Source organism: Mustela putorius, unplaced genomic scaffold, assembly GCF_011764305.1.
Source record: "Mustela putorius furo isolate JIRA1106 unplaced genomic scaffold, ASM1176430v1.1 tig00003836_pilon_pilon_pilon, whole genome shotgun sequence".
Classification (NCBI taxonomy): Eukaryota; Metazoa; Chordata; class Mammalia; order Carnivora; family Mustelidae; genus Mustela; species Mustela putorius.
The window spans coordinates 36,310,667-36,324,412 of record NW_025421989.1 but is presented as its reverse complement, the minus strand read 5'-3'; the positions used below and the strand labels follow the sequence as shown (position 1 = coordinate 36,324,412).

The following is a 13,746-nucleotide window of genomic DNA, read 5'->3' as shown; positions in this document are numbered from 1 at the left end:
GGGAGGAGGGAGGTTGTGGGGAGACCCGTGAGGAAGTTATTGGCTTGGGACCAGGGAGAGCAGTTGGAACTGGGAGGTAGAGGCGCAGACACCAAATGGAAAGAGGTGAACAGACTTAACAAAAAAGTAAAATCAATAGACCTAGATAACAGACGGCCAGTGGGGACAGAGGGAGAAGCAGTTACCAAGGATGTCCCTTAAGCTTTAGGTGTTCACAGCCGTATGGCCGGTGATGCTACCCACTGAGATAAAGACCATGGGAAAAGTTTGGGGGAGGAATCCCATCTTAAGCGGGGGGGGGGGAGCCTTCAGACTTATGCACTCCTATCTCTCCCTCAGAGCATAGAAAAGGGATATTGCAATATAGAAAAACAAATTCCCTACTTAAGAAAGCTGCCCAGTTGCTTTCCAGATTAAAGGGAGAGCTAAAGAGCAATGATTCTCTGACTGTGATTTTCAGAGAGCCCTCAGCTCTAGATGTTTCTGGCTGCAATTCTCATTAACTGATCTCTGCACAGCACTTAAAGTAGGCAGGGGGCATGTAAATCACTTCACCCCTTTTCAGTGTGGCTTAAGTGCACAGGCAGTAGCAGCCTTTGGGTGCCTTGGGCAGATCACTTCAAGTCTGCTCATACTTTGCTTAACAATTATTGCCAGAAGCATACTTGACTAAATGACCCCCCAGATTCCACCCTGCTCTGAAAGTCTAATACCCATTTATTCATATTACGTATTCATTCACTCATTTAGCAAATGTTTGTTAAGTGCCCACTGTGCGCAAATCACTATGTTGGATGCCAGTAATGTAGTGGCAGGAAAGACAGAGCCCCTTCCCAGAGCTCACTTTCCCCAGGGCTGCCAACGTCAAATAAATAAATACGCAGTTTAGCACAGTTTGCTAAACAGGAAGAGTTAGTGATAGAGCTATAGAGGAGAAAAGACTGTGTCCGAGAGGCAGGAAGAAGTGGTGACGTTCAGCCAAGCAAAACAGACAGGAAAGCTGGAGGTGTTAGAAGGAGGCCCAGAAGTGTCCAGTGATTATCGTATTCTAAAGTAGCCCAATGACATTTGTATGATCTTTCCAGTGGAGGCTCACTACCTAAACCCACAGGCTGAGTGAAAGTGTATTCCCTCAGTTAACTTCAGAAAGCATAAAATGACCAAGTCTCCCCTAGAAGTTTCCTTAAAGAAGCCCTTCTTTGTTCTGTCTTTGATCCTACCAAAAGTTTGTGTTCTCCTTTTGACTGGTTGCCATAAGAAATGGAAATTATTTGATATAAAACAGATATTTTCAATAATGGAATACAGTTCTCTGTTACATTTAATACAGCTTCATTTTCTTGGTTAGTTGTCTTATTAAAAGCATTATATTGCTCTTCGGGATATATCTATATGATCTCTTTTGCTTTTTGGACCTTCTTTAATGTGTCCAGCTATGTTAGATCCACCCTGTAAGGATGATACACTCCCATCACACCCTTGTTTTCCCATTTGCAACTTCACCTGGAGATTACTCTCCGTCAATTGAGACTCCCTCAGTTGCAAGTGATAAAGACCAAAGTTGAACTAGCTTGGACGGTAGGGGAAAGGCTTATGTAAACAAGGAAAGGCCCAGAGTCTATCCCAAGCTGGGGTAGGTTCATTGCACCCAGCCCAACCTAGGCCAGTCCCTTCCCTGCAGTTTGGGAACTTGGGAACAGAGAGAATGTGAGTCAGTTCCTCTCTGCAAAGAAATGTTTGGGGCAGACAAAATAATAAATGTTAACTCTAGCTGGTTTGAGGTGAACATCCCCCTAGTCACGAGAGACCCTGCCTGTCTCATCACTATTGTCTGTTCACTAATGAATAGTCTTAATTCATTATGTGCCTAGCCGAGCGCCTGCCCACAAAACAGGATCATGATAACGTTGGTTGAACAGATACATTAATTTATTAATTTCAAGGATTGAACCCCCATCATACTACCATTTCCTTTATGAAATTAGGTTTGAGTTACACATAAATCTATAGCATTTCTCCAGGAACACCTCTCTTGGTAACCATACATGCTGATTGAATACACAAGTTGGAAATGAAACTTGAACATTACAGTTGAACGTTGGGACTAGAAACATTTTGATATACCAGTTTTTCACATTGCTTGCCCACCACTTCTAAGAACTGAAAAATAGGAACCAAGCAAAGTTATATTCTCTGGAATTGTACAGATTCCAAGTCTAAATTATAAAGGCTCAGATATTTCCATGAACCTTTCCAACAGAGTGTTGTTCTCCAAAGAAGAAGATAAGATCGTCCCCCTACCTTAATCATCTCAAATTCAGGACCAGTTTTCACCAAGGGAACTTGTTGAAAATACAGGTTTCTGGGCTCCATTCCAGACTTCCTGAATCTAAATCCAAGGAGTGAGTTTAAGCGATAGTATTATTTAAAAGGTCCCCATGTGATTTTTAGGATCAGCCAGGTCTAGTCCAAAAAATATGCTTATGAAAGTTTATCTTATAATAGAGAATAATGGGAAAATAAAAAGTAATCTCTGTAGACTAGTAGTCTGGCTTTAAATATGTGGAGCTTCTACTTCTGGCCAAGATGGAGTAACAAGGACCAGATTTACCCTCTCACCCGAAATAACCAAAAAAACATTTTTAAACAAACGAAATTACATAAAAGAACAGTTTTCAAGACTTTGGACATCAGACAACAAAGGAAAATGATCCCTGAGAGATAGGAAGCAAACAGGGTAAGCCCTATGATCGCCTGACCTTATTGACTTGAAAGAGTTTCCAGGCCACAACACAGGAAGGGAGAACTGAGGCAGAGCAGGCAGTTCTGAATTGAGGACACAGAACTGAGAATCCAAGGTGACCTAGGCACCTAAAGTGCACAAGATAGAGGACCAAATAAAAGAGAGCTGCACAGGAAGAGAACCCCCAGAAATCTGTAGAGGGTCCCCCTGAAGTATTCGTTTGAGTTATGACCAGTGCATTTATGAGAGGAAACTACCCAGAGCCAAGAAAAGACCATCCAAAAGGTCCAAAAAGACCATCCAGTACCCAGCACTCACTGCCTGTTACCCACCAGCTGGCCTGGCAAACGAATTCATGGCACAGTGTATAGAGTGCTCAGAAAAGTCTTATCTCCGTAATGAGGAATAATTAGCCCTAGGCTCAGAATTGCTCAAGTCCTGCCTAACAAATCATGAAAGCAAGACCCAAGCATCAAACTAATTGACCCAAATTAGTGAACTACATCCCAGAACAAAGTCTAAGAATATTTGTAAGAATAAAAAAACATCTAACATGCAGCAAAATAAAATTCACAATGTCTAGCATTGAATCAAAGATTACTAGGCATGTAAAGAAGGGGGACAATATGACCTATAACATAGTGAATAATCAATCAAAACTGACAGACCTGACCAAGGTATTAGACTTAGCAGAAGAATACACTATGGGATTAATGGCAGATCAGACATTTGAGAAGCGAAGATTAGTAAACTCAAAGATACAGCAATAGAAACTATGAAAAATGAAATACAGAAAAAGAATTTTTTAAAATGAAAAAGGCAGGGGCCTTGGTGGCTTTGTTGGTCAAGCATCTGACTCTTGTTTTCAGCTTAGGTCATGATCTTGGGGTCATGAGATCAAGCCCCAAGTCAGGCACCATGCTGGTCATGGGTTGTGAAACCTGCTTAAGATTTTCTCTCTCTCCCCTTGCCCCTCCCTGCTGCTTGTGTGTGAGCTCGCTCTCTCTCTCTCTCAAAAAAAAAGGAAAGAAAAGCATTACTGAGCTCTGGGACAACCTCAGGCAGCATAACATATAGTTAATTGGATCCTATGAAGGAGAAGAGAGTGAAGAAGAGAGAGAAGGATATTTGAAGAAATAATGTTTGAAAACATTCCAAACCTGATGAAAACTATAAATCTGTAGGTACAATACCACCGTGAACCCCGAACCCAAGAAACAGTACCAGGGTACATCTTAATCAAATGGTTTAAAAACCATGATAAATAGAAGATCTTAAAAACAGATTAAAAAAAAGAAAGGTTACATACAGAGGAACAAAGATAAGAATGGCATCAGACTTCTTATCAGAAACAATACAATTGAGAAGAACAGTGTCTTTAAAGTACTGAAAGAAAAAACAAAATCTTGAGAGGTTTTGTCTTAGAATTTAAAACCCAGCAAAGGTATGTTTCAAAAACTAAAGGCAAAAACATTTTCAGACATACCAAAACTGAAAGAATTCAGTAGACCTACAGTGAAAGAAATGTTAAAGGATATCCTTATCATTTAAATCTCTTTAAAAGATAATTGGCAGTTTAAGCAAAAATAACAACAATATGTTTAGGGGCTTATTACATGTAAAAGTAAAATGTATAACTAGCACAAAGGTCAGGAGAAAGGAAGTGGAACTATACTCATAAAAGTCTCTTAAACTATATGTGACACTGTATAATATCACTCGAATTGCAATAAGTTAAAGATGGATACCATAAACCCTGAAGCAACCACCAAAACAACAAAACCAAATTATAGCCAATCAGACAACACAGAATAGAAAATAAAGTAAAAATAAGCTAATCCAAAAGAAGGCAGAAAAAGAGGAAGAGGGAAACATGGAACAGATAGAACAAGAAAATTAAATAGCAAGAAGATGTATTTATACCTGACTGTGTCAGTAATCCTATGAAATGTAAGTAGTCTGAATTCCCCAAATTAAGAAGCAGAGGTTGTCAGGTGGGGGAGGGGGACAGACCCAATTATATATTGCCTTCAAGAATTGCTTTATACATAAAGACAGATAGTTTCAAAGTAAAAGAATGGAAGAAGATATATTATGATGGCATTAAACAAAAGGAAGCTGAAGTGGCTGTATTAATATCAAAGTGTATAATTCTCAGACCACATTGTGATTAAATTGGAAGTGAATAACAGGAAGACCTTGGGAAAACTCCCCAAGCATTTGAAAACTAAATAACACAATTCTAAATAACCTGTGGATCAAAGAAGAAATCAAAAGGGAAATTAAAAAGTATTTTGAAGTGAATAAAAATGAAACAACAATATACCAGAATTTCTGGGATGCTGCAAAAGCAGTACTTAGGGAGTAATGTGTAACACTAGACACCTATATTAGAAAAGAAATATCTTAAATGACCTCAGCTTCTACCTTAGGAAACTAGAACAAAAAAGAGCACATTAAACACAAGGTGAGTGAAAGAAAAGAAATAATAAAGATCAAAGTGGAAATTAATGAAATAGAAAACAGAATAGAGGAAAAATCAATAAAACAAACTTTTTCTTTGAGAAGACCAGATTGATCAGAGAAAAAAGAAGACATTAATTACCAATATCCTGCATAAAATAGTGACACTACTACAGAATCTGCAGACATAAAAATGTATAACGAATATCTTATAAACAACCTTACACCAAGAAATTCAGTGACTTAGATGAAATGGACAAATTCCCAGGAAGGCAGAAGCACACCAAAACTCACTTAAGAAATGCACTGAATTGCCCTATTCTATTTAAAAATTGAATTTGTAGTTAAAAACCATTCCTCAAAGAAAACTCCAAGGTGGCATTACTGGCGAAATCTACCAAACATATAATTCTACACAAACTTTCCCCAAAACATTGAAAAGGAAGGAATTCTTCCCAACGTTGTTGTTGTTGTTATTGTTGTTAGGTGGCTAGCATTTATTATCATTATTATTAGGTGGCTAGCTTTTTTACCCTGATAGCAAAACCAGTTAAATACAGTACAAGAAAAGAAAACTACAGACTGGTATCCCTCCTGAATATAGATGCAAAAACTCAAACAAATCCATATCTTAACAAAAGAAGAAGACATCGTGACCAGCTGGAGACTAACTCAAGAATACGGCTCACTTCTCATCATCCAAAGCTAGGGAGAAAATGCAGTCTATGAATGGATAAACAAAATGATACATCCATACAGTGGAATACTCAGCAAGGACAAAGAGTGAACCGTTGATACATTCAACAATGTGATTAAATCTCACACTGTGAATTGTTAAAAAAAAAAAAAAGCAACAAAATAAGAATGCATACTGTGTGAGGGGTCATAACGTAGGCGAGGGGGAGTACAGGGATGGGAGTAGATCAGTGGGCACAAGGAAATTTTTCAGGGTGATGGATATAGTCAGGCTCCTCATTATAGTAATGGTTTCACATATGTAGTGTTAAATTTACCAAATTGTACACTTTAAGGGGCACTAAGTTGTCTCAGTGGGTTGAACGCTTGACTCAATTTCAGCTGTCATGATCTCGTGCAATCAAGCCCTGCGTCAGGCTCTGCGCACAGTGTGGAGTCTGCCTGGGATTCTCTCTCCCTCTCCTCTATCCCTCCTGCTCTCTCTCTCTCTCAAAATAAATAAACAAATCTTAAAAAAAAAAAAAGCACAGTATGGAATGTATGTATCATTATTACAGCAATCAAAATACCAAAAATAACATTTTCGTCCTGGCATGGTGGAGTAACAGATGGTTTTCCTCCTTCATTTTCCGTATTTTCTTGAATGTTTTCCTTACTTTTAGTAAATAAAATTATCTACAATTATCACAAACATAAAAAAGAATAGTAATTCTGGGCGCCTGGGTGGCTCAGTGGGTTAAGCCGCTGCCTTCGGCTCAGGTCATGATCTCAGGGTCCTGGGATCGAGTCCCGCATCGGGCTCTCTGCTCAGCAGGGAGCCTGCTTCCTTCTCTCTCTCTCTCTGCCTGCCTCTCAGTGTACTTGTGATTTCTCTCTGTCAAATAAACAAATAAAATCTTAAAAAAAAAAAAAAGAATAGTAATTCTATTTTACTTACCTTTTTACAGGGAATCACTTTAAAAATGAATGAGCTCAATCATTGTATTGTCGCAAGAATTATGCACGGGGGCATGATTCACAGGCAAGGTAAGTTTCATATGTGATTCTTTCCCTCCTTACCTTTTTTTCCTATAGCCTAGTGGAGAAAGTATTTTTTATGATCCATATAAACAATCTGTTTACTCTGTGGTCCACCTAATGATCTATTTAAGTTATCTATCTTTGGTTTTAATCACTGTTCGTCTCATTTGTTCATATTCTTCTGTACATGCTCCAGCCTGTGATTAAGGGGGGAAGGGTATATTACAGTTCTGTTACCGAACATCTCTGAATTACTGTTTGGATCCTGACTTTAAAAAGACCATGGAGGATAAAGTAAATATCCTACCTGGCCCCTGGATATCTGGAAGGCATCTATTCTGGGACATACATACATACATATGTACATTCATTTATGGATATAGATATGTAATGACAGTTGAAGAATTTCTCGTTCATGCAGGAATGAGATATACTCTTTCTAAATTAGGAAATTAGAGTTTGATAAATAATATAAAAATTAAATGATAAAATAAGAGATAGCAAATCTAGATTAAGTTTTTAATACCTGCCACAGTAATTGCAGCCCTTCTGAGAAAGCATCCCACTAAGGCCTGAGGTAAAGCAAGAATGAGTTTTTGAGAAAAGGGAGCTTTCATTAACTCTTAGGTGGGCAAGATCTGCACGTGCAGGAGTAGCCTCACCCTTGGAAGGGCTGAGTTTTAGGTACTAGCATTGATCAGCAGGCTGATCCAAAAATTAGGCTTCCTTTCTTTAAGATGAGGGGTTTTTTATTGTTGTGTTTTTTGTTTTTTGCCTACAGGGGAATCTTTAGAGGCTGAGGAAGTAGACTACACTCATGTGGGAGAATTGGTTTTAGACTCCAGGATGAATTTTCTCTTTCTTAATTCTAATGAGTTGCTATAAATTCAGTAAAGCAGGGGTACCTGGGTGGCTCAGTGGGTTAAAGCCTCTGCCTTTGGCTCAGGTCATGATCCCAGGGCCCTGGGATCGAGCCCCACATCAGGCTCTCTGCTCAGCAGGGAGCCTGCACCCTCCCCCCCACCCCAACCCCCCCACCTCTCTGCCTACTTGGGATCTCTGTATGTCAAATAAATAAAAAAATCTTTTTTAAAAATTCATTAAAGCCACAACATCATTGTTTCCATAGTCTCTTTTTCTTATATTACCATGTGACTAGGGTCTGCCATCTCTGATTGAAGTGGTGTCGTGGACATCCTCCTCCTAGTCTTATTTTTGAAAAGTAGCTTTCTCATGATTCCCCGTGAAGAGTACCATTTACTGTAGAATTTTAGTTAGATGCCTTCTCTTAGGGCTGAGAATGTTCTCTTCTATCCTTAGTTGCTGAGCCTTTTAATTATGATTGAGTTGTGAATCTTATCAGATGCTCTTCATCTGCTGAGATGATCATTTGGAGGTTTTTTCCTTGTATCTATTAACATAGTGAATGACTTTGAAAGATTTCCTAACGATAAACCCCTTCTGCATCTCTCAGATAAACCTAGCTTATTCATTGTGTGTGGGTTTTGTTTTTGTGTTTGTTTGTTTTTTTTTTTTTGTATGTACTGCTGGATTCTGTGTGCTTATGTTTTGTTTAGAGTTTTGGTATTTGTAATTATGAGTGAGACTGGCTGGTAGTTAATTTTCCTTTCTTGTCTTGCTCTGTGGGGTTGTGAATTATGATTATGTAATTATGATTGAGTTGTGAATCTTATCAGATGCTCTTCATCTTGAGATGATGAGATGATGATGAGATGATCATTTGGAGGTTTTTTTCCTTTTATCTATTAACATAGTGAATGACTTTGAAAGATTTCCTAACGATAAACCCCTTCTGCATCTCTCAGATAAACCTAGCTTATTCATTGTTTTAGTTTCAAAGTTACATTGCCTCATAAAATCATGTGGAGAGCCGTCTCCTTTCATGAGTTCTCTGAAAGACTTTGTAGAATATTGGAATGACTTGTACCTTTAAAAAGTTTGGTAGAACTTGCCTATAAAACTATCGAGGCCTGATGTTTTGGTTTTCATTTTTTTTTTTTTTTAGAAAAGACTTTTTTTTAAGGAAGCTCTACACCCAATGTGGGGCTTGAACTCATGATCCTGAGATCAAAAGTTGTATGCTCTACCATCTGAGCCAGCCAGGAACCCCAGGAAAGACTCTTTTTTTAAAAACTGCTTCAAATTTTTTAACAATCATAAGGTTATTCAGGCTTTCTATATCTTGAGTAAATTGAAAAATTATATTTTTTAATGCACTCTGATGATCACTCTCTTTTAATGGGCAAGGTTAGTCCATTAATATTTATTATGATGAGTCTGTCATCTTTTTTATTTATACTTATCGCATTTTTAATGGATTTTCTTATTCATTTTTTTTGTTCTATTTTTTCCCCCTGGGAGTTTAGAATTTCAGCACTCTACTTAGATCTTTTAGGTGGTTACCTTGAATTTTTATCATGTGTAATTAACATTATGTTTACTAGAGGGAAATAGTATCTTAACCCCACTCCCAAAGACATAGGAACACTAAATCTGATCACACTTTTGTCTTACACATTATTTTGCCCAGCATTTTGCTCTGTCCTGTTTTAAATTCACAAATTTGCAATTACTAACATGACTGTTTTTGTTTGGATTTACATAAATGGTTATGGTTTTATATACTCCCCACTCCTTCTCTCTTATGTTATTTCTAGTATAGTTTACATACAAGTGTTTGGTATATTAGTTTCAGATATAAACTTACCATTCCTTCTCAAATTACAGACCATCCTTTGGGGAGCATTTTCCTTCTTCCTAAAGTACATCCTTAGAAGTTCCTTTAGTTCTAGTCTCCTGTTGATAAACTCCCTCAGGAGGTATTTATCTGTAAATATTTTATTTCATCCTCAATCTTGAAGATTACTTTTGCTGGGAGCACAGTCTTAGGTTGATGGTTACCGTTCTGTTGTATTTTGGCATCCATTGTTTGACATTGGAAAGTCTGATGTCACTACAATTGTCCTTGAATTATAAGTGATCTCTCCTTTCTCTCTTGGTGTTCTAAGAACTTTGTCTTTAGAGGGGGAAAAGATCTTTGCCTTTAGATGTTCTGTAGTTTCACTACTTTCCAACATGGTTTTCTCTTTATTTATCCTCTTTAGGATGCATTATTCTTCCTGGACCTGCATAATCATGTTTTCATCACTTCAGTAAAGTTTACAACCATTATTTCTTCAAATATTGCCTCCTCTCCATTCTCTGTATTCTCTCCTTTTGAACTCCACTAGACGTGTGTTAGACATTCCCTCCATATCTCTTAATTTTTTTTTCCTATTTTCTTTATTTCTTGTCTCTTGTTTTCCCTGTCTCATTTCCCTGTCCTGCATTCTAGGTAATATATTTGGTTATATCTTCCAGTTCACTGACCTTCTCTTCAGCCATATCTGAATTCCTGTTCAACTCCTCCATTCACTGGTTTCTTTTTTTTTTTTAATATTTTATTTACTTATTTATTTTTTTTAAAGATTTTATTTATTTATTTGACAGACAGAGATCACAAGTAGGCAGAGAAGCAGGCAGAGAGAGAGGAGGAAGCAGGCTCCCTGCCTGATGTGGGGCTCAATCCCAGGACCCTGGGATCATGACCTGAGCTGAAGGCAGAGGCTTTAACCCACTGAGCCACCCAGGCACCCCCATTCACTGGTTTCTATCACCAGTTATAGTTTTCTTTTCCAGAAGTACTAGTCATTTGTTCTTAGTTTTATTTTCAAGTCTATCTGTTCACATCTGATAATCTCGTGTTGTGTGCTTATCCTTGCAATTAGGTCCTTTATTTTTTTTCTAATATTTAACATGTGGCTATTTTATATTCTGTATCTGATCATTCTAGTAACTGTCCTCCTTGACAATCTAAATCTGTTTTTTCTCTTTCTGATGACTTTGCCTTATTGTATGTTTGGTGACCTTTGTGAGCTCATTGTTTGTTCTAACTGATGAAAGTCCGGTGGGCCTAGACTGGGTACACTTTGTTTGTTCCCTCTTCTACTAACTACCATGGAGTGCCACCAATCTGGATCTTGCCTCCCCCCAGATTCCTGGGCTCAGTTTTTGTCACTTGCCGTTGGCCCAAGGCTCAGAATCTGGCTAGCAGGTACTGCTGCTGTGGCATCCACCCTTTCCACTGTTTCATTCCACCCTTCCTTCATCACCACTCTGGATCCAGCTCACGGGTCCTTATGTGCAGCTGATGGTGGGGGATGGAAGTCGGCAGTGCTCTTAGGAATTTGTACTCCTTAGCAGCAACCCCATCGGGACCCCTCTCACTCTTGAGAGCTTTTTCTATATCTTGACTTAATAAACTTCTATCGCTTTATTTACCCCCTCCAAAAAAGGAATTTGTATTCCTTTTGTGAAACTAGTAACACTTCAATAGGTATGCCCTAGATGGGATACAGGTGTAAGAAAGTCTTCTAGTGACTAACCAGCCACACTAGGAAGCAAAAGTCCACAGATTTTTATTTTATTATATTAATTTTCAAACACAAGTAGAGAGAATAGTGCAGTGAGTTCAAGTAGAAAAAAGTGGAAAGAAGAGTGCAGCGATCACCTGCATACCCATAAGCCACTAGAATCACTGTTACGTCACAACCACACCAATGTCATCTGTACTTCCCCTACTGTCCACCCCTAGGGAATATTTTGAAGCAAATCTCAGGGGTCTTATTTTCTTTATGTGCATTTAGTGTGTACCTCTAAAAGATGCTGTGAGCTTTTCATAACGATGCCAGGTCAGTATATAAACATGTGCACAATTTATAAATAAGGAAGTAAAATTTCACATAACTCCCTATTTAGGCATTGGTTTTTGGGCTCTCTTTCCAATTGAAGTATGAGAGGACCCTGAAATGCCTACCAAATTATTATAAAATGATTGTGTTTTGTCTAATGTAAGTTGAGTGTTATACAGGAATTATCACAATTCTCTGCATCATATTTGGTAGATGATGATGATGATAAAAATGGTAGGAGGGACGCCTGGGTGGCTCAGTTGCTTAAGCGGCTGCCTTTGGCTCAGGTCATGATCCCAGCATCCTGGGATAGAGTCCCATATCGGGCTACTTGTTCGGTGGGAACCTGCTTCTCCCTCTGCCTCTGCCTGCCTCTCTGCCTACTTGTGATGATATCTCTCTCTCTCTCTCTCCCCCTGCCCCAACAAATAAATAAATAAAATCTTTAAAAAAAGAAAGAAAGAAAGAAAAGAAAATGGTAGGAAATGATAACAGACACTTCAGTGATACTTTACCATATGCCACGAACACTCCTGATCCTTCTACGTGTATTAAACTAACTTAATCCTCAAGGCAATCATATGAAATAGATACTGTTTTCATCTCCATTTTGTAAATATTGAAAACTGAGATATGGAATATTTTGGTATTCTACCCAAGATCTTAAAGCTGGTATGGGATGTAGCTGAGATTTGCCCCAGACAGGCTAGATCTAGAAACTGTCATTTTAAACCATGATACATAGTGCCTCTCTCAGAGAAATAAGCAGATTTCCACAGCCATCTTTCAAAAGTATGTCTTCCGTAAGTAGATCTATCCGTTTTGGTGAGTTTACTAAATGAGCCAAATCTGTACCTGTTTCTGAAACATTGGCCTTCAATAGTTAGATTAATTTTTTAATTACTTATATTGCTGTCTTTGGACATTATTATAAATGTTACATACATCATTTCATGTTTGTAACTGCATCATTTCTTTAGGTACACTTCACGTCGGTGATGAAATTCGAGAAATTAACGGCATCAGTGTGGCTAACCAAACAGTGGAACAGCTGCAGAAAATGCTCGTGAGTTTCTTTGTCTTTATTCCAAGATTGACTTTCAGTTTGTTAGCTTGCTTTATAAGGCATGCATAAGTGGTATTCTCTTGTAATCAGAGTATTTTTCTGGTCCCACTGTTTGTTGGACTTGACTTTCTACAACATTCATAAGAACTGACAACTGGGAAAATGTTTATATGCAACAGAGCTTGGAATCCTCTTGCCCATCGAGCAGCGTGGGCTTCGACGGTCTCCTTGCCTCCTCGATCTCGTTTCTTACTGAACAAATGTGTAAAGATAACCTTTCCAATTGTGCGTATATGCGAACTCATTTCTCCCCACCCTCCATTCTGCTGACATCAGCAATGTCAGAAGCCTTGTTCTGTTCAGCTGAGTCATAGCCTGCTGTATTGGATTTCTCTGCAGCACAGAGGGAAGGAAAAACATAGTAGACCTGGCTATTTTTGACCGCGCATAGCCAAAATCTGTGTTCACAATTGGCCTTTTATTAAAAAAGCAGAATGACGGTCCCTGACCTATGTTCACTGTCGTACTGAACAGAGGCAGAAGTCTTGGACCTCTGGTCCTGAGCCATCTTCCTGCCACAGTGTAGTGGCCTCACACATTATGAATATCTCTTAAGTGTGAAATAAGCACACAAACTACTATAGCAAAAACCGTACGGCCAGCATTATGAAAGAAAAAGCAAATTCAATGGAGTACACCATCATCATGTAGCAGACCAAATACCGTCTTTGTGTAATTACTTATTCTGTCATCTGGCTCAGTTCATACTTACTTTCGAAAAGCACTTAGAAGTTTCTGTGTGTCTATGAAAAGGGAACCGAGGGGGGTCTGTTCCACTGCTGCCGCCCGAACAAGGCAGTCAGCCTTGACTTCAAAGGGTGTCTCCCGTGAGCAGCCCCTACCCTCTAACTCCATTTCGTTTAAAAGGCCCCTGCGTGCTCAGCTGGCTTACATTAATCCCCCCCCATTTCAAGTGGTTTCTCACATGTCTTTGTGTGCAACATTTG

General features: G+C 38.7%; 1 protein-coding gene across 13 annotated transcripts in view; it reads left to right on the top strand.

Annotated features, from left to right (window-relative positions):
- The window catches only part of CASK (calcium/calmodulin dependent serine protein kinase), a 362,863-nt gene that overhangs the window by 314,529 nt on the left and 34,588 nt on the right, over positions 1 to 13,746 (top strand). For all 13 annotated transcript variants that reach the window (XM_013057510.2, XM_004754920.2, XM_045089473.1 and 10 more), the window contains 2 exons: positions 6,850 to 6,928; positions 12,654 to 12,739. In XM_013057510.2, coding sequence (XP_012912964.1) covers positions 6,850 to 6,928; positions 12,654 to 12,739 — 165 coding nt within the window. The remainder of the gene's footprint in view (positions 1 to 6,849; positions 6,929 to 12,653; positions 12,740 to 13,746) is intronic.